Source organism: Gymnoscopelus microlampas, assembly GCF_963454915.1.
Source record: "Gymnoscopelus microlampas genome assembly, contig: SCAFFOLD_138, whole genome shotgun sequence".
NCBI classification, from domain to species: Eukaryota; Metazoa; Chordata; class Actinopteri; order Myctophiformes; family Myctophidae; genus Gymnoscopelus; species Gymnoscopelus microlampas.
The window spans coordinates 19,730-41,730 of NW_028155849.1; the positions used below are offsets into that span (position 1 = coordinate 19,730).

A 22,001-nucleotide genomic window follows, 5' to 3' on the forward strand; every position below is an offset into this window, starting at 1 on the left:
ACTATACAACTACACAACACTACAACTATACAAACTACACAACACTGACACTTTAGAACAAAGTACAGCTACTTAAAGCAACCTGCTATTATAAGAAAATATACTCAAACTGTCTCTAGGTGACTCAGGCAGAATACAGGGTTCCTTCAGCTGTTGAATTTACACACTGAAGTCACACTGGCCCCACACTGGCTTATAACACCTTGACACTGTGAATGCACCTCCCCTAATTATACAAGTCTTCAGTTCAAAGTGCCTTTAATAGGCTGTCAGCTGAGCAATAGAGCAAGCTAAATAACAACTAGTTAGAAGCTAAAGCAACTATACAACTACACAACACTACAACTATACAAACTACACAACACTGACACTTTAGAACAAAGTACAGCTACTTAAAGCAACCTGCTATTATAAGAAAATTGATGTAACTATACTGTATGATGTAACTATACTCATGACAGACCCCTGTATGATGTAACTATACTCATGACAGACCCCTGAACAGGGTTTGTGTAATTGGGTTGTGGATTGGAGCAACAGTGTGCCTGTGGCCCCAAGGGGCCCCTCAGCTGAACAGGGTTTGTGTAAGTTAGGTTGTGGATTGGAGCAGCAGTGTGCCTGTGGCCCCAAGGGGCCCCTGACGTAGCACACGCTTCATTAACTAGTTTAGCTGTGCGGACCCCACTTTGAAAAGCAATCAACTGAATCACACAGATATAGAAACCTAGATACCTCATTGGCCTCTGCAGTTCATTGGAGCGACATGTTTGGTATGGTGGCCGCCATATTTCCGGGGGAAATGGGCACTGGCCAATCACAGCGCGTCTTTTCCAGGACTTTTCAGAATCTAGTTGTCCCGCCTGCCTCTGATTGGCCTACTGAACGCCCCCTTCTGTGACGCACACGGAAATTTCCAGCTGCCCCACCAGAAGCGGAAGTGCGTCAGCCATACATACACTTCAGAGCCAAACGAGGCGTCTACCTTTATATGTCTATGCTAAACCATGTCAATGTGTCTCTAACAGGAAGTGTGGTCAGACTCCTCCCACTGAACCATTTCAATGTGTTTTCTCTTACAGGAAGTGTGGTCAGACTCCTCCCAGTAACCCTCTACAGGTGGTCTCCTCCAGTAACATCATGCTGGTCAACCTGATCACAGACAGCGCCACCCAGAGGCCGGGGTTCAACGCCGTCTACAAGCTCATCGACATTTCTTCAGGTCTGACGCACACACACACACACACACACACACACACACACACACACACACACACACACACACACACACACACACACACACACACACACACACACACACACACACACACACACACGTTTGTATTACTGTACTTGTGAGGACCTCCACATTTTAGGACATCATTGAAAATAGCTGACAATACAATAGCCAAACCTAAAAGTTCACAATTCGTAGATCAACAACCACACAACTAAGTATAAAGTATAAAAAGTGCTGCTCGGAGCACAGGTCTCCACCAGGTCAGGTAGGTTATTGTGGACCAGCAATGTTCGGAATTAGCCAATCAGGATGGCTTATGAAAAATCAGACGGATCCGTGTTGATCACATGACTATAGAGATAATGTGTACCGATATGTGTGATGTTTGATCACATGACTATAGAGATAACGTGTACTGATAAGTGTGATGTTTGATCACATGACTATAGAGATAACGTGTACCGATATGTGTGATGTTTGATCACATGACTATAGAGATAACGTGTACCGATATGTGTGATGTTTGATCACATGACTATAGAGATAACGTGTACCGATATGTGTGATGTTTGATCACATGACTATAGAGATAACGTGTACTGATATGTGTGATCACATGACTATAGAGATGACGTGTACTGATATGTTTGATCACATGACTATAGAGATAATGTGTACCGATATGTTTGATCACATGACTATAGAGATAACGTGTACTGATATGTTTGATCACATGACTATAGAGATAATGTGTACCGATATGTTTGATCACATGACTATAGAGATAATGTGTACCGATATGTTTGATCACATGACTATAGAGATAACGTGTACTGATATGTGTGATGTTTGGACAACATTTGTAGGAGTACTTTAACTCATTCATTGTTGTGCAAGAAACAGCCTCCTGGTGGCGCTATAATAGGGCAATGTTAAAAGGGTGGCATTTGTTCCTCAACATAGTGTCAGACGCTGCGTTCATGATTCGTGGCATTTTGTGACACAAATGGGCCCAAAATGGGCCTTGTAGATGTAGTTGTGAGCTTGTAGATCTGCTATTTTCAAATAGCCTATGTATAAAATAGGGCTAAAGTGGTTAATGTATGTTTTATAATGTGTGTAAAACACCATCTAAAAAACTGTTTTTACGTCGCACGTGAACAGAAAGTCAACGAGCTCGTTCACGTTCGCAGCAAATGAACTGGTTCTTTTGAACGAATGGATCATGAGCGACCCATCACTGCCCCCCATACTGCGTATAGTATGAATTAACTCCTCCCACTTCAACCTGACTTGTGTTTTCCTTCCATTCAGCCAAAACGTGCGGAGGCGAGCTGACGGCGGCCGCGGGCAACTTCACCTCCCCCCACCACCCCTCCTTCTACCCCCCCGCAGTGGACTGCAAGTGGACCATCAAGGTAAGACACCCCCCCCCCCCCAATTAGTTCTGCGATACGATTGGTTCCGACATGTTTTGGATCTGAACCCTAATTGGAATTTGTGAAATTCATTCAGAGATCTGATTGGTTGGGAGATATCCCAGAACCCTGACTGACAGGTGTTACACAGACCAGGGTCCCCACGGTCATGAAATTCCTGGAAATATTTTGAAATAAAAAAAAAAAAAATCCAGTACTGGAAAAGGTTTGAAATTGATCAAACATCATCAAAGGTCCTGGAATTTATCAAGGGTCCTGGAAAAATATTTGGCTATGCATTGTTTTTGGCTATTGATTTTGTTAAAACAAAACATTTTCATAAACATGAATAATATTACACGAAATATGTAACATAAGTAGTTTTTCGCCGAACGGGCTGTGTGACGGCAGCCTAATGTATGTCTCAAACTTTATTTTTGCTACACTGCCTATCTTTGGGCATTCTACATAGGAGTAAGAGACACATTATTGGGCCGAATGCTTGTTATATAGGCCTGGAAATTGGGCTAAATATTCTGGAAAAGTTTTGGAAAAGTTTTGGAAATTCATTGCTAAAAATGTGTGGGGACCCTGACAGACAAAGCCCTGTCAGGTAACAGAGCTCACAGACCTCCTACTCTTTAATCCCATGGTTCTCAAAGTGGGGTCCGGGGACCCCCAGGGGTACTTGAGGGGGTTCCAGGGGGTACCCAGCAAAATGTGTTAATATAGCAACACAATAATTATGACCTTTTATACTTTGGCTATTCAAAAATAGCAGCTCTACAAGCTCATAGCGCGGCACCGAGTGCCGCGCTATGAGCTTGTAGATCTGCTATTTTTGAAAAATCTTTGAATATATATTTTTTAAAGCCAACGTTTGTAACTCAAATCTTTGCTTCTGGGGTCCCTGGAACAACATATTTTGAGATGGGGTCCGCGGCCAAATACATATCATTTTGGGGGTCCTTGACATGAAAAAAGTTTGAGAACCACTGCTTTAATCTGTTTCATCTGTGTAACCACTTAAACCATTATTTTATACTCTGGCTAATCCAAAATAACAGATATACAAGCTCATGGCGCTATGACCTTATTTAGCAGCTTCCTGCACATTTCACCCCATTAAATGACATAAAAACCTGCATATTTCATATTTCATATTTCAGAGCATAATGAAGGATTCTAGCAGGTGTTTTTCTGGAGGGTCTAGTTAGTAGAACAACTATAAGGTCAATCCTACTGGAAACGTGGATTTAAATATCTCTGTTCTGTATCCATTGATCTGACCTGCAGTTGATCGGTTGTCAGAGCTTTGGCCAAAATGTCAATATATAAGCTGCACCCCCCCTTCCCCTCCCCCACCTCCCTCTCCTCTCCCCCTCCCCTCTCTCCTCTCCTCTCCCCTCTCTACCCCACCTTCCTCTCCTCTCCCCCTCCCCTCTCTACCCCACCTTCCTCTCCTCTCCCCTCTCTACCCCACCTTCCTCTCCTCTCCCCCTCCCCTCTCTACCCCACCTCCCTCTCCTCTCCCCTCTCTACCCCACCTTCCTCTCCTCTCCCCCTCCCCTCTCTACCCCACCTTCCTCTCCTCTCCCCCTCCCCTCTCTACCCCACCTCCCTCTCCTCTCCCCTCTCTACCCCACCTTCCTCTCCTCTCCCCCTCCCCTCTCTACCCCACCTTCCTCTCCTCTCCCCCTCCCCTCTCTACCCCACCTCCCTCTCCTCTCCCCCACCCCTCTCTCCCCCACCTTCCTCTCCTCTCCCCCTCCCCTCTCTACCCCACCTTCCTCTCCTCTCCCCCTCTCCTCTCTACCCCACCTCCCTCTCCTCTCCCCCACCCCTCTCTCCCCCACCTTCCTCTCCTCTCCCCTCTCTACCCCACCTCCCTCTCCTCTCCCCCTCCCCTCTCTACCTCTCCTCTCCTCTCAGTAAGAAGTGCTGTCTCAGCGCTCTACAATCCAGAGTGTTCACAACCTCTTCCATCTTCATCTGTCACTGCGCTGTTCTCTGCTGTGTGTGTGTGTGTGTGCGTGTGTGTGTGTGCGTGTGTGTGTGTGTGTGTGCGTGTGCGTGTGCGTGTGTGTGTGTGCGTGCCCCTTTTTTTGTGCAGGTTTGTGTGCGTGCGTGTGAGCGAACGAGCATGAGTGTGCAGTATATCTTGCAAGTACTTGTACTGTGTGTGTGTGTGTGTACTGTGTGTGTGTGTGTGTGTGTGTGTGTGTGTGTGTGTGTGTGTGTGTGTGTGTGTGTGTGTGTGTGTGTGTGTGTGTGTGTGTGTGTGTGTGTGTGTGTGTGTGTGTGTGTGTGTGTGTGCGTGCACTTGCATTACTATACTTCAGTAGTGGGGACATATTAGTATAATTAGAGAAATAGACATTGAGGACCTTATAGAATAGAACAATAGAAATGGTTGTTTTATGTAATGAAACAATGAAAGCTTCTTACAGAACATTATGAACACATTGTGTGTTTAGAGGATAGTTATTCTTATTTATACTTAGTCATGTGATGATGTCACGCACCTAAACATTGCCGATCTACAAGCTCCAAACTAAAAACAATCATTGTGAGTAGCGTTGTGGTGTGACGCGTCGTCAGCTTACAGATCTGATATGTTTGGGGTCTATTTTCAGCAATTTCTCAATGTGTTCCTAAAATGTGGACGTCCTCACAAGTATATTAATACAAACGTGTGTGTGTGTGTGTGTGTGTGTGTGTGTGTGTGTGTGTGTGTGTGGTAGTCAGGGCGGTCGAGGCAGCATTTAATCATCCTCTCTCTCTCTGTAGGTTCCTGCTGGGAAGAAAGTGAGAGTGAAGTTCACCATGTTCAGGATGAAGGAACCTGGAGTAGATGTCAGAGTCTGTCATAAAGACTACGTGGAGATTATGGACAATAAGTAATATATATATATATATATATATACACTTTATATACATGTATACAGTGTATTCTTTTTTAAAGTTGTCTATCTCTCTCTCTCTATCTATCATTACCAAGTATATATCAGGCATAACTCTTAACCTGTAACAAAAACGCACGCACGCACGCACGCACGCACGCACGCACGCACGCACTTACGCACGCACGCACGCACGCACGCACGCACGCACGCACGCACACACACACACACACACACACACACACACACACACACACACACAGTGGCGTGCACAGACATTTTGAGGGGCAGGTGCTCAAATATATTATACTTTTTTTGTTTACTTGGTCTGCTCTTTTTTCCCTCTACACCTATACCTCTTTGCCAAAAATAGCAGATCTACAAGCTCACAACGCCTCGCAGCGCGAGGCGTTGTGAGCTTGTAGATCTGCTATTTTTGGCTAAAGTTCTCCTCAGAAAAGGGATGCTAGGTTTCGAGTGGTTATGGTAAAAAGAAAAATCATATCACATAAAGATTTGGCAGACCCCCTGTAGTAACTCTGAGGACCCCCTAGGGGTCCCGGAGCCTCTGTTGAAGAGGCTCCAGCACCACCTAGAGTCTATCTGTACACGTCCCTGCACACACACACACACACACATACACACACGCACACGCACTCGCACACGCAACACACAGGGCATTGAGTCTCTGTCACTTCAGTCTCAGCTGGGTGGTGAAACCAGACAAATATAATATTTATAAACATCAATTAAATGAAATAAGTGAGAATATAAATGTTCTCTGTCAGGAGGAAACACTGTACTGTATACACAAAGTTGCAACATGGAGATATGCGTTTTCCACTGGACACAAAGTCCTGATCTATAAATCATGTGGATGGACTAACGGGGAGGAGAGAGAGAGAGAGAGAGAGAGAGACATGTCAGCTCTCTGCAGTGAGGCTGTGCAGGTACGGTGCAGAGTCATACAGTGCAGAGTTATACAGTGAGGCTGTGCAGGTACAGTGCAGAGTTATACAGTGAGGCTGTGCAGGTACAGTGCAGAGTTATACAGTGAGGCTGTGCAGGTACAGTGCAGAGTTATACAGTGAGGCTGTGCAGGTACAGTGCAGAGTTATACAGTGAGGCTGTGCAGGTACAGTGCAGAGTTATACAGTGAGGCTGTGCAGGTACAGTGCAGAGTTATACAGTGAGGCTGTGCAGGTACAGTGCAGAGTTATACAGTGAGGCTGTGCAGGTACGGTGCAGAGTTATACAGAGGTAACTCAGCAGAGATGAATGGGGTGAATGTGCACATTCATCACATTGTGGGCTTTAGATGATGCTTTTATACTCAGCCAGCCAGGGTCTGGATGGGGGGGGGGGGGCTGGGGGGCTTTAAGGGACAGCGGGCTGTATGGGACGGGGGGGGGGACGGGGGGGGGTTTGTATAGGACGGGCAGGGACACTGTGAGACGTCCTCCCTGTCACCCTGTTATAATGTGACAGCAGGGTGACAGTCTCACTATAGTCTGTCCTGCCTGTCCAAAACGCTGCTCTGATGAGCTTCAGACGTGGCTCTGGATGGGTGCCATTTTACTCCTCTCCTCTCCTCTCCTCTCCTCTCCTCTCCTCTGGCTACCAGTACAGTTTAGTTTTAGAGTTGCTTTTAAAGGGATAGTTCACCCAATAAAACAACGTGTTTTCTCCATAGATTACTGACCTCATAGAGACTTGTAATTCATGGATATGTTTTAGTTTTTGTCTAATTTCTAAGACAATAATGTGATGACCAGCGGACCTGTAGGCAGCGGTTCCGGAACCGCTGCCGGTCATCAAATTATTGTCTTAGAAATGAGACAAAAACTAATAAATATCCATGAATTCAAGTCTCCATGGGGTGACTAATCCATAGGAAAAAAAAGTCATTTTGGGGGGTGAACTATGCCTTTAAGATTCTCCTGCTTGTATTTAAACCTCTTAACCAATTTAGTGTTTTTCCAAACATCACAAAAACAGCATCATCTTCCAAAGCAGGACTATTTCTAAAATCAGATCATGTATTTCATTCAGCGATGCACAGACCCTTATTCATGCCTTTGTCACAAACCACCTGGACTACTGGAATTCACTTGTTTCTGGACTCCCCAAAAAGTCAATCAATCGCCTTCAACTCATTCAAAATACAACAGCTAGAGTTCTTACAAGAACCAGGAGATATAACCACATATAATATATAATATATCCTACTATAATTCTAGTAACCTATGTGCGTTTGTAGTGGTGAAGCTACCCGGTTCTCCTCACTGGCTGGACCAATTGCTCTGATTTTGCACACAGCCATTGACCATTACCATCTGAACTTAACTGTGAAGCCCATTTTTCAATTTCATCAAATCTCAGCTTCTTATTAGCGTTTATGTGTCAAACACTGTCGCCATGGTTACGGGTCTGCCCAGCTATGGGACGAACTGCCTCCCGGGTTGCCAGATGATGTGCGCATATCCCCCCACGCATGCGTCGACCAGGGCGGGTATGGTCTAGTATATATAATATAGATATAACCAGGGGTGCACATAACTTTTTAGGTCTGGTACGCAGAAGAGCACCTGGACATGTGACTTGGTGCGCATGGCGCCCGTCCCGTTTTGTCAACGGGGGGGGGGGGGGGGGGTTCAGCCCGGCCAGTTTTGTCAACGGGGGGGGGGGGGGGTCCGCACGGTGCCCACCGGACAGTTTTGTCAACGGGGGGGGGGGGGGAAAGAACGCTCTGCTTCTAAATTCCGCCGATTTTCGCCGTTTTTTTTTTTTCTCACGCTGTTAGATAAAGCCCCCAAGGTTGGTGCCCTGTGCTGCTGCGCTGATTTTATCCGCCAGATTGGGACGTTCACGGCATATTTTGCACCATTACGGTGCGTTCATCATCGGTGACGAGTGCCTCTAACAGCCGCTGCTGGCTGCGTGCACTCAGCGAGGCAATGCGAGGCGATGCGAGGCGACGCGAGTCATATCTCTACCCCTGTGCCTAATGGCTGTACATGGGGCCGACGGGTGCTTTAGAGTGATTGTGTGAGTGTGGCTTCAGGAAGTAAATTCCTAGCCTCGATCTCCAGGCTTTTATTTTTTATTTTTGCAAAAAATTAAAAGCTTGGAAATTCCTGTCCCAGCTGTTGGTGCGCAAAAGCGCCTCGCGTCGCCTTATGTGGTGCGCATTTTTTATTTTAGGTGCGCATGCGCACCTGCGCACCAGTTATGTGCACCCCTGGATATAACCACATATAGATATATAACCAGGAGATCTAACCACATCAGCCCTGTTCCTGCTTCACTGCACTGGCTACCAGTGGCGTTCACAATTGATTTTAAAATCACATTGTTTGTTTTTTAAAGCACTGAACGGTCTTCCCCCCCCCCCCCCCGTAATCTTAGATCAGGGGTCTTCAACGTTTTCAGGCATTCAAGGACCCCCTAGCTGAGAGATAGATGAAGCAGGGACCCCCCTCTATATCGTATAAAATTGTGTTTCAGATTCAACATTTTGTGTTTACGTGGTCTGCTCTTCTTTTTTTTTACCTCTTATGCCTCTTTGCCAAAAATAGCAGATCTACAAGCTCACAACGCCTCGTAGCGCAAGGCGTTGAGAGCTTGTAGATCTGCTATTTTTGGCTAAAGTTCTCCTCAGAAAAGTGATGTCAGCGTTCAAGTGGTTAAGGTAAAAAAAAAAATCCTATCACACAAAGATTTGGCGGACCCCCTGTAGTAACTCTGAGGACCCCCTAGGGGTCCCGGACCCCCTGTTGAAGACCCCTGTCTTAGATCATCTGACAAACTTTTACTTGCATTTGCTGCTAGGGGCCGAGGTCACTACTAATCAGACACAGGCCACTTCAGAGTCCGCTTTTAAAAACCCTTTTAAAAAGTCATTACTACAGATTGATTGGTCAGCTAGTTTTCTGCTTTCACTCTTATCTTTGGTCTTATTATTTGAGTATTGTTCCTTTTGTTTTTAAATGTCCTTCAATGAATTGCTTTTATATATCCTGTTTATGTATTGTATGTGAAGCACTTTGTAAACCTGTTTTTGAATAGTGCTATATAAATAAAGTTTATTATGTTATAATGTAACTTGACCCCTCCCTCTCTACAGGTACTGTGGTGAGCTGTCCTCTAGCGCAGTGGTTCTCAAACCTTTTCATGTCAAGGACCCCAAAATTGACACTTATTAGCCCGCGGACCCCCGTTTGAAAAGATAAGCCAGGGACCCCCTGCATAAGAGAAGATTTTTACGGCTCTAGCAGTGATTCTCAACCATTTTAATTTCAAGGACCCCCAGTTTGACATGCATTAGGGCTACGGACCCCCATTTAATGGCATTTCTATATCTGGGACACCAATTCATATCGTAAAATCAATGTTAATTTAACTCTGAGAGTGTACAAATGGAACCAAATGACCCTGTTAGGGTCCATTTGGTTCCATTTGTACACTCTCAGAGTTACAGACCCATAAGGGTCCATTTGGTTCCTGTCCATCATTTAGCTGGGGACCCCCTGGAGCCCCATCAAGTACCCCTGGGGGTCCTCTCTCTCTCTCTCTCTCTCTCTCTCTCTCTCTCTCTCTCTCTCTCTCTCTCTCTCTCTCTCTCTCTCTCTCTCTCTCTCTCTCTCTCTCTCTCTCTCTCTCTCTAGGTACTGTGGTGAGCTGTCCTCTCTAGCGGTCACCAGTCAGTCTAACATGTTGACCTCTCTCTCTCTCTCTCTCTCTCTCTCTCTCTCTCTCTCTCTAGGTACTGTGGTGAGCTGTCTTCTCTAGCGGTCACCAGTCAGTCTAACATGTTGGAGGTGAAGTTCCACTCAGACGAGGCTTTCACAGATAAAGGGTTCAGGGCTGAGTACAGCGCCTTCGACCCGTCCAACCGTGAGTTAAAAAAAAACACTTCAACCCTTTATTAATCCAGTGTGCGTCAAATAGTGAAAATGTCAGTCTGCTATTTTGGCCGGATGTTTGCCTATACGTTGGCAGAGCTGTTCAGCTACCTTTAGGTCAAACGTTTGCTTGTTTTCACCCAAACGTTCTCATATTGTTGTTGACACGAGCGTGGGCTCCGTGTCACCAGAGCCCAGATGAGGACAGAGCGGGACGGGACAGCCGTTTATCCAGCATCCCGTATAAGATGCTGGTGTTGTGTCTGCTTAACAGATCTCACACTGATGACACGTGAAGCTCCACTAATCACCAGAGAGCTGGTTTATTGGCTCCATTTTATTTGCTGCTGTCAGCCAGTCAGTCAGTGAGAGGGACTCTCTCTGTCTCTCTCTCTCTCTCTCTCTCTCTCTCCTGGCTAGCGGGCCGGGTTCTGCCCCTCCCCCGGCCGACCCAAATGTATTTATAATGTGTGATCAACAGGGAACAGTAAATGGCAGAGTGACTGATGACTGAATAGATGCTGTCACTGCCTGCCTGCCGCTCGGCTTGCTCCCCGTGTCGCCCCTTCTCTCTCTCTCCCTCTCTCTCTCTGTGTTTGTCCGCCTCTCTCTTGTTTTTTGTCACACTCGGTCGTTCTTTCTTTTCTCTCCCTCTACCCTTTGCTCACTAACTTCATAACTTTTTTGTGCTCTCTCTCTCTCTCTCTCTCTCTCTCTCTCTCTCTCTCTCTCTCTCTCGTCCTAAGCAGTTTTCCTGTAACTAGGGATGGGACGATATACAATATTAAAACGTCCACAATAACTGTATCGCAGGGTACTGTAATTATCGCAAAAAAAAAAAAAAAAAAGTTCGACCAAAAAAACTTTTGGTGTCCATTTGCTTTGCCAGGGTGCATATCCGGCCCAGAGAGAATCAAAGGAAATGGAAACCGCTGTGAGCATGTATATATATGTGTGTGTGGACTGCAGAGGATACAGTTCCAAAGAAGGCGGTTGTAATGTAATGGGCAGCGTCGCAACGAGTCAGTGCACTCGCCTCACTGTCCCTTGTAGGCTACTAGCTTTTTGTGCTACTTGTTGTCAAGCCTCATCCATATTACAGCGTGGAATTCAAGTTAACACGGAAAATAAGCCGTTTGTGAATATGCTGAGTTGAACGACCGTGTTGTGCAGCAAAAATAGCCGACCTACAAACTCATGATCTGACGCATTTGTGAGCTTGTAGATCGGCTCTTTTTGATGTGTCACTCGGCACCCAACCAAATATAAAGTCATTATTTTATAGCAGCAATTGCTGCACGTCCCGTTCCGTTTTAACTTTACATTGTCAGATTGATATTTATATAGCCAGTGGTGGAGAAAGTACTCACATTTTTGACTTAAGTAAAAGTAAAAAATACTGCAAAACTCTGTTGCAAGTAAAAGTCTGGTAATCAAAATTAACTTGAATAAAAGTACAAAAGTATTGGCATCAAATCTATATAATTTTTTTTTTGAAAATAGCCGATCTACAAGCTCATCTTCAAATGGCCAAAATGCATAGGGCTGCAGTGGTTCATGTATGTTTTGTGATCTAAATCAGCAAAGTAACTAGTAACTAAAGTTGTCAAATCATTGTAGTGGAGGAAAAGTACAATATTTGAATCTGAGATGTATTGGAGTAGAAGTAAAAGTATTGGAAATGGGAAATACTCCAGTAAAGTAAAAAATCCTCAAAAGTGTACTTAAGACTTAAGTACAGTACTTGAGTAAATGTATTTAGTACTTAATGTACTTTTACACCACTGTATGTAGAGATATCATATCTTCTGAATGATAAAATAAATAACTTATTGTGTTTACATTGTCTTTCTCTACCTCCATGTGAGACAGCAAGATAATAAATGTTCTTTAACAGAAATGACAGGTCAAGTGATTTTCACTGTTCACTGTATCGTGATAATATCGTATATTGTGATATTTTTGGCCACAATTATCGTGATATGAAATTTTCTTATCGTCCCATCCCTACCTGTAACTCTCTCTCTCTCTCTCTGTGTGTCTATGTCTCTCGCCCAGCGTGTCCCAAGCAGTTTGCCTGTAACTCTCTCTCTGGGTACATCCACACATGTCCGTTCCATACTAGAAAAAACGGAACAGTACTGTTCCGTTTTTTTTTAACATGGGAGTGGATGGGACTTCCGGCCGTCCGTACGACAACTTGACGGACGCGAACAGACATGTGTGGATGTACCCTCTGTGTTTCTATGTCTCTCGCCCAGCGTGTCCTAAGCAGTTTGCCTGTAACTCTCTCTCTCTCTGTGTGTCTCTATGTCTCTCGCCAAGCGTGTCCCAAGCAGTTTGCCTGTAACTCTCTCTCTCTCTGTGTGTCTCTATGTCTCTCGCCCAGCGTGTCCTAAGCAGTTTGCCTGTAACTCTCTCTCTCTCTGTGTGTGTTTCTATTAGGGCTGTCAAAAAAAATCGATTCATGAATAAATCGCGATTCTTAATGCCACGATTTTAAAAGTCGATTCAAAATATTAAAATCGATTTAAAAAAAAAAATATATATTTTTTATTTTTTTATTTTATTTTTTATTTTATTTTTATTTTTATAAAATCGCAATAAATCGCAGAATCGAATATCAATTAATCGCAGAATCGCAATTTTAATCGAATCGGCACCCTAGAAAATCGCAATAAATCGCAGAATCGCAATTTTAATCGAATCGGCACCCTAGAAAATCGCAATAAATCGCAGAATCGAATCGAATATCAATTAATCGCAGAATCGCAATTTTAATCGAATCGGCACCCTAGGAATCGATTTTGAATCGAATCGTGAGGTAAGTGAATCGTGACACCCCTAGTTTCTATGTCTCTCGCCCAGCGTGTCCTAATCAGTTTGCCTGTAACACTCTCTCTCTCTCTCTCTGTGTGTCTCTATGTCTCTCGCCCAGCGTGCCCTAAGCAGTTTGCCTGTAACTCTCTCTCTCTCTGTGTGTCTCTACTGTATGTCTCTCGCCCAGCGTGTCCATAGCAATTTGCCTGTAACTCTCTCTCTCTCTCTGTGTGTCTCTGTCTCTCCCCCAGCGTGTCCCAAGCAGTTTGCCTGTAACTCTCTCTCTCTCTGTGTGTCTCTATGTCTCTCGCCCAGCGTGTCCTAAGCAGTTTGCCTGTAACTCTCTCTCTCTCTGTGTGTCTCTATGTCTCTCGTCCAGCGTGTCCTAAGCAGTTTGCCTGTAACTCTCTCTCTCTCTGTGTGTCTCTATGTCTCTCGCCCAGCGTGTCCCAAACAGTTTGCCTGTAACTCTCTCTCTCTCTCTGTGTCTCTATGTCTCTCGCCCAGCCTGTCCCAAGCAGTTTGCTTGTAACTCTGGGATTTGCATAAACAACGACCTGCATTGTGACGGCTGGAACGACTGTGGAGACATGAGTGACGAGATGAAATGCAGTGAGTTACACACACACACACACACACACACACACACACACACACACACACACACACACACACACACACACACACACACACACACATTTGAAATATTTATTTATGTCCACCTAAACAGAAGTACAAGATGTAGAAAGGACATAAACACTGCCAGTTCAGTCAGATAATGAGAAAACAGTCAGTTACAAAGTGTATATAAGGTAGAGCATTGTTACATACAATAATGTTGGCATACCTGTCAAACACAGCAGACAACAATCATGGGTAAAGGAAACAACGCCTCCTCCACATTGAGCGGCTTCCTATAAGAGCTGATATTGAGCAGTACCTTGCTAATTGTTTAGCCCTCCTTTTGGAGAGGCCGGCCATTTGCAGGCCCCTCACAACCAACTTGTGCACGTGTCCTAGACTACCAAAGATTAAAACCAAAAGTTTACTCACACAATTTGGACTCTTCATTTATAAAGACAAAATGGTGAAGTCAATTTGAAAAACGTAGGTTTGATAAAAAACGGGTTGTATTTGACACCTCTCTCTCTCTCTCTCTCTCTCAGAGTGTGCTAAGGACCAGTTTGCGTGTGACAACGGGATGTGTAAACCTAAGTACTGGGTTTGTGATCAAGTCAACGACTGTGGGGACGAGAGTGATGAGAAGCAATGTAGTAAGTTCTTCTGTCTGTCTGTCTGTGTGTGTGTGTGTGTTTAATAGAACTGGTTAGCATTTTAATCATCTTGTCGCTGTCATCCACAAACCTCATATGTACGTGACGCCCTTGTTTGTCGTACAACAGTGTCACACAAAGATCAACGTTTATTTTATTTTCATTCATTATGTTCTATTGTGTTATTTGGCTACTGCATGTATTAGTTGTGTTTTTGAAAGAGACAACAAATTCATTTATTCAGGGAAATATAAAAACCCTCTGATTTACTAATCTCTCAAGACACATTCTGCAACAAAAAAATACTCTTTTTTTTGTTCCCAAATTCCTAATTAAGAAATGCTCATGTGATTTAATACATCCATAGTGTTGTGGAATACATGTATGTGCAATAATCATGAAGCCCAGTAGCACACCAATAAAGATAATAAAATACAAAACAAATCCACAATGGTCCCGTTCGTATAGGATGGGGTGTTCTGCCTGTCTGTCTGTCTGTCTGTCTGTCTGTCTGTCTGTCTGTCTGTCTGTCTGTCTGTCTGTCTGTCTGTCTGTCTGTAAGGTTCAGTCCAAGACAAAAAAAAAGACATACCATCTCTGGTTTACTTCTCGTAAAGTAGGCGGAGACCAGAAGCAGGGCCTTTCTGTGTGGAGTTTGCATGTTCTCCCCGTGTCACCTAGGGTAGTTAATACCCTCACAAAAACATGTAGTAATCCTGGTCACTATACTGCCTCCCCCTGGTCAGCCGGGGCGCCTGATGGAGGGGAAGGGAACTGGTTGGAATAACGTGTTCCTTCCACGCGCTACGTTCTACCAGGGAAACTCCCCCCTGTCAGGTGACAAGAAGGTCAGTTGGCTCTCATGCATTGAAGGAGGCATGAGCTCGGCCCTGGCCTCCCTAGGCTGGTGAGGGGAGTGTAGCGCCCAGGATCACTTAGAAAATTGGCACCGGGTGAAAAATAAGGGTTACAAAATCGTGGGATAAGAAAACAATATATATATAAAAAAAATCAATCAAACAAAGTGTTGTTGACCTGTGTGTGTGGTTCTCTCATCATGTGACCTGTGTGTGGTTCTCTCATCATGTGACCATGTGATCACGTGACCAGGCTGTGATGACAACGAGTGGCGCTGTGGGGACGGGTCGTGTGTTCCTCAGGACGTGGTCTGTGACACCAAGAGAGACTGTGGAGACGGCAGTGATGAGGCCAACTGCAAGACCTGTGAGTGATGAGACACACACGCGCACACACACACACACACACACACACACACACACACACACACACACACACACACACACACACACACACACACACACACACACACACACACACACACACACACACACACACACACACACACAGGAGGTGGGGCTCCACTAGTCGCACGCACATGCATACCCGTTTGAGCACTGTTTCCCAAACAGCGGGTCGGGACCAAATTGTGGGTCGCGGAACGGTTTTGGTGGGTCCCCCCCCCCCCGCCTGTATTTTAAAAGTTATGTTTTTGGAAAGGTTATGCAGGTACATACAATAAAATTTGACATATATTGTGGGTTAATAAATAGGCCTGTTGCTATAATATCAACTTTAGTTACTTTGTTGATTTTGATTATTGTTACAAAACATACAGTAACCACCTCAGCCCTGTGTACATTTCGGCCATTTGAAAATAGCAGATCTATATTTTGCAAAAGATTTTTATACATTTGAAAACTTGTGAAACTGGGACATTCTGCATAATAAGTACATTTTGTAATCCGGCATTTTACTTAACATTAAGTAACATGTTATTCCTACATGGCAGTATTGATACTTTTACTTAAGTAAAAAATGTGAATACAGAGTATCCCCCCCCCCTCCCCCCACAGCTCCAGAAGTGTGCAATGACTTCAGCTTCAGGTGTCAGGACAAGGAGTGTGTGAACAAAGTCAACGCAGAGTGTGACCGAGTCAACGACTGTGACGACGGCTCTGATGAGGCCAACTGTGGTAAGATCACGTAATAACCCTTTAACTGTTACATAATAACCCTTTAACTGTGGTAAGATCACGTAATAACCCTTTAACTGTTACATAATAACCCTTTAACTGTTACATAATAACCCTTTAACTGTTACATAATAACCCTTTAACTGTATAAGATCACATATTAACCCTTTAACTGTTACATAATAACCCTTTAACTGTATAAGATCACATAATAACCCTTTAACTGTTACTTAATAACCCTTTAACTGTATAAGATCACATAATAACCCTTTAACTGTTACTTAATAACCCTTTAACTGTATAAGATCACATAATAACCCTTTAAAGGTGAGTGCCGGTCATTTTAGGTTGTGTGTTTGATGTGTCGCTAATCACTCACCAACACACAAAGGAACGTTGAATATTTCCAGATCTGCCCCTGTTGTCCATTCTGCAGACCCCTTGCAGCGGCATAATCGGAGACGTGTGTAAGAGTGAAAATCGTCTATTATAACCGATGCAATGTTGTTGTTTTTTCTACTACTGATCATCGTGGAGTCTCATGATACTCAAACATGCGCTGAATGTCGCACATGACCTACCGTTCGTGCAGAACGACATGACGCTGGTTGCTTGTTTCTCTCACAGACGCCAGGTTCTGAAAAATGTGTAAATTTGCACAATATGCCCCCTATTCCCGCATATCTGAGTAAATACCTAAAGTTAGTGACACCCACATCACAATACCAGAGGGAGCGTTAACAACAATTTGGTACCACCCACCCATAAAACAAACATGGGCAAATTCTCCTTCTACAGCACTGCCACCCAGGATTGGAATAGTCTAACCCCATCCCTCAAAACATGCAGTTCACTGGGCTCATTTAAAACAGCCTTAAAAAATCACCTTTCAGTAGGCCAAAAGAGGAGGTAGTACCATTTTCCCGTTAGACAGCCGACCCCCCCCCCCCCCTGTTCTTGTACATATAGTTTTTTTTGTCCCCCCTTTTTTTTAATGTTTTTATTTTTTGTTGTTCACAGTGTTATCTTTTTCTGTATTATTTGTATTGATATTAGAACTGTGGTGCCACTATAATGTCTATGAATTGAATACCAAGGCCCTCTTTGGAAACAAGACGCAAGGACACAGACCTGTTAGACAAAGTATTTTAAATGTAATTGTGCTGTTTTAAATGTTTTGCCTAATAACATATTCAATCAATCAATCAATACTCTATAACCATACCACATAACAACTGTGGTAACATCACGTAATAACCATTTGAATCTGCAACCATTCACACATGGTCACACGATGGTGTCTCATGCTGAGAATAGCAGACCTACAGGTTCCTGAACTTGTAGATCTGCTATTCTCAGACGTTCCCCAATGGAGCATAGATTAAGCTTAACCCCCTGTGTGAGTGCTTTCCCTTCACCCCCCCCCCCCCCCCCCCCCCCCCGCTAACATCCCTCCATCTCAACTCCCTCCATGCGGCGTGATTTGTGATCAGCCCACGGCTTCATACTGTACACACACACACACACACACACACACACACACACACACACACACACACACACACACACACACACACACACACACACACACACACACACACAGTTGTGTTGTGTGTTACATTGTGTCTCGCGTTGTGACTCTCGTCTCACCAGGCTGTCCGCCCGAGGCTTCCAGACTTTTTAATTTATCTCAATCTTTCTTTAAACTCTTGTGACTCATCTGTGTGAAGTTTTATTTTTTTAGTTTATGTACTTCCTGTCCTTCGCTCAAAGCCTCAGGGCTCTGGAGTGTTTGGATCAGTGGTGTCGCCGCCCTGCTGGGCAACGCTCTGGAATTCTAAAGAGTTGTGGAGTTCAGAGAGTCACAAACATCTTTATATAGGTTTACAGCACTGGTTCTCAACCGGTGGTCCGGGGACCACCAGTGGTCCTTGAAGGGATTCCAGGTGGTCCCCAGCTAAATGATAGATAGTTAGGAACCAAATGGACCCTTACGGGTCTGTAACTCTGAGAGTGTACAAATGGAACCTTAAATTAAAATGGTTGAAAATCACTGCTAGAGCCGTAAAAATCTTCTCCTATGGGGGTCCTTGGCATATCTTTTCAAATGGGGGGTCCGCGGGCTAATAAGGGGGGAAAATGTGGGGGTCTTTGACATGAAAAAGGTTGAAAACCACTGGTTTACAGGATGTTAAACAGCTGGAGAAATTCATTCTTTTGCAAACTCTGTCGTTTTAGTTGTTTCCAGAGAGAGAGAAAAAAAGTAAGAATAAATGCACAATTGTAAAAAAAAAAAAAAAAAGGTAGATCTACAAGCTTGTGAGCTTGTAGATCTAGTATTTTTTGAATAGCTGAAAGTATACAATAATGGTTATAGCAAAGAAGATGCGTTCCCGATCCTAATGGGTTGTGTGTGTGTGTGTGTGTGTGTGTGTGTGTGTGTGTGTGTGTGTGTGTGTGTGTGTGTGTGTGTGTGTGTGTGTGTGTGTGTGTGTGTGTGTCAGAGTGCGGCATCAGGCCCTACAAGCTGAACCGCATTGTGGGCGGGGACGACGCAGAGCTGGGGGAGTGGCCCTGGCAGGTCAGCCTTCACTTCCAGACGCGGGGTCACGTGTGTGGAGCGTCCATCCTGTCTGACCGCTGGCTGCTGTCTGCTGCTCACTGCTTCAAGACCTCTGACCCCAGGTACCTTATTACTGCTTCAAGACCTCTGACCCCAGGTACCTTATTATGATTAATACTAACACTGCTTCAAGACCTCTGACCCCAGGTACCTTATTACTGCTTCAAGACCTCTGACCCCAGGTACCTTATTACTGCTTCAAGACCTCTGACCCCAGGTACCTTATTACTGCTTCAAGACCTCTGACCCCAGGTACCTTATTATGATTAATACTAACACTGCTTCAAGACCTCTGACCCCAGGTACCTTATTACTGCTTCAAGACCTCTGACCCCAGGTACCTTATTATGATTAATACTAACACTGCTTCATGACCTCTGACCCCAGGTACCTTATTATGATTAATACTAACACTGCTTCAAGACCTCTGACCCCAGGTACCTTATTATGATTAATACTAACACTGCTTCAAGACCTCTGACCCCAGGTACCTTATTACTGCTTCAAGACCTCTGACCCCAGGTACCTTATTATGATTAATACTAACACTGCTTCAAGACCTCTGACCCCAGGTACCTTATTATGATTAATACTAACAAAATGACTTCTAAAAACTGTTAACGGTGTTCATTTCCACCACTAAAACTATGCTGAAAATGTGTTGTCGACAAGCTTTTTTTTTGTCAAAAACTACATAAAAAGTAAGCTATGATGACTAAAACTATGACTAAATCAGGGGTCTTCAACGTTTTCAGCCCAAGGACCCCTTAGCTGAGAGAGAGAGACGAAGCAGGGACCCCCATCAGAGCACGTGAGCGGAGCGGAGCGGGTGGAAATGCCGCTCGGCGCTCCAGGGGGCCGGTTTCACGCTCGCTATTCGCTCACGTCAACTCCCCCCGCGCTCCGCTCAGCGTCGCTCCTCGCTCACGTTGATTTGCGCAAATCTCGCTCCGCTCAAACCGGGTCGCTCAACAGTAAAAAAAAGAAAGGAAAAAGAAAGTAGAAATTCTAATGACATCTCGGTGCCTGTGCACTGCGGATGTCTGTGTGTCTCTGAGTCCGTGCGACCGGGCATGCTCAAACATTCGGTGCGCAGCCCCCGCGAGGGCGGCCTGGAGCGGGAGGCGGTCCTCGCTCTGAGTAGCGCTCCAACCTTTTTATAACCAGCTCCGCGCTCACGTCAAAATCGCGTCGCTCCGCTCCGCTCACATGCTCTGATCCCCATACATTGCAGACAATTGTGTTGCAGACTCTTTTTCATAGATTTCATAGATGGCTTCATTGACTATCATCATCAGTGCTGTGTAAATTAATATTTTCGGTTCATTTCAGACATTTAACCAGTTAAACCTTCAATACTTAGTACTTGATTCGCTTCTTTTCCACTCCACACCAAACCTCTTTGCAGCGCGAGGCGTTGTGAGCTTGTAGATCTGCTATTTTTGGCTAATGTTCATCAGAATAGAGATGCTAGGGTTCAAGTGGTTAATTTAATGTAAAAAAAAAAAAATCCTATCGCAAAGATTTGGCGGACCCCCTGGAGTAACTCTAAGGACCCCTTAGGGGTCCCGGACCCCCTGTTGAAGACCTCTGGACTAAATATATTGACCATTTCATCAACAACTACAAACTAGACTAGAATGTCAGGGAGATCCAGTAGAAGTGAGACTAGTTATTTTGTGCTTGGTTCTGTGTGGAGCTTGTTGTAGCTTGTTCAGAAAGCTGCAGCTCGTCAACAGCCCCAAGTTCTCCCACACAACTATCCTTCTCCGTTCTCTACACTGGCTCCCCGTAGCGGCTCACATCCAGTTTAAAACCCTGGTGCTAGCCTATAGGGCAGTGAAAGGAACAGCTCCTTCCTACCTCCAGGCTATGGTCGATGCTTACACCCCTGCCCGACCACTTACCATGTATATATGTATACGTTGCTTGTTTTAGAAGAGAATGCACTTCAGACTTCCGGTGATTAGTAGTTTTCCTTCCCTACCTATGTTGAATGTACTTATTGTAAGACGCTTTGGATAAAAGCGTCTGCTAAATGACCGTAATGTAATGTAATGGGTGTCAAACTCGCTTGTAGATCGGCTATTTTCGGCACACAGCTAAGTATAAAGCAGCCATTACGATTTACGACGCCATCACGGCCCCGCCAAAATAAAATTTAGTCGACTAAAACTAATGAAATCAAATGACTAAAACTTAATTTCTGGTGGCGAGGTATTTTACAGCTGTTTTCTGGTGGTTATGAAGGAGGAGAGGGAGTCATACTTGTAGATGTCTGGTGGGTGTTCCACATGCTGGGGTCAGAACAGTGGAATGAGACGAGACCATCTGGAATGATTTTGTGCCAAGAGCCCGTATACAAGTGTTGTGTTACATCTTAAAACAAAAAAATCCATTTTGTTCTAAAAAGAAGCTCACAACACGTTGCAATGAGACACGTTGTGAGCTTGTAGATCGGCTCTTTTGAAAAACACTTAGATATAACCTAATAATAAAAACATGGCCAATATAGGGTTGCCAGGTTGACGGTGGTGAAACAAGCATGTACGGTGTATTCCTCGAAGCCAAATACTGTGGGTCGTTCCTCTTTAACCATTCAAGGACTGTTTTTTTGGGGGGGGGAGGGTTTGTCATTTCTGAGTTAAACGCGTCCCCATTATTTTATTATCCAGGCTCATTCCTGAATATGTAAATATTCATTTTGCCATACATTCTGATGAGGGTGAAATACATAACACAACAGAGAGAGGATTTAAATAGAAATGACACACCGTCTAAACGAGCCCCTGATGACACCGTTAATTACAAACACCTTGGAGACTCTT

The 22,001-nt window shown here is 44.5% G+C and overlaps 1 protein-coding gene across 1 annotated transcript in view; it reads left to right on the top strand.

Annotated features, from left to right (window-relative positions):
- The window catches only part of LOC311041222 (suppressor of tumorigenicity 14 protein-like), a gene marked incomplete at its 5' end in the record, with an annotated part of 50,018 nt that overhangs the window by 16,404 nt on the left and 11,613 nt on the right, over positions 1-22,001 (top strand). The window contains 9 exons of the mRNA XM_084086129.1: positions 1,080-1,219; positions 2,552-2,655; positions 5,446-5,555; positions 10,324-10,454; positions 13,790-13,894; positions 14,449-14,556; positions 15,667-15,780; positions 16,431-16,550; positions 19,055-19,235. Of these exons, the coding sequence (XP_083942255.1) occupies positions 1,080-1,219; positions 2,552-2,655; positions 5,446-5,555; positions 10,324-10,454; positions 13,790-13,894; positions 14,449-14,556; positions 15,667-15,780; positions 16,431-16,550; positions 19,055-19,235 (1,113 nt within the window). The remainder of the gene's footprint in view (positions 1-1,079; positions 1,220-2,551; positions 2,656-5,445; positions 5,556-10,323; positions 10,455-13,789; positions 13,895-14,448; positions 14,557-15,666; positions 15,781-16,430; positions 16,551-19,054; positions 19,236-22,001) is intronic.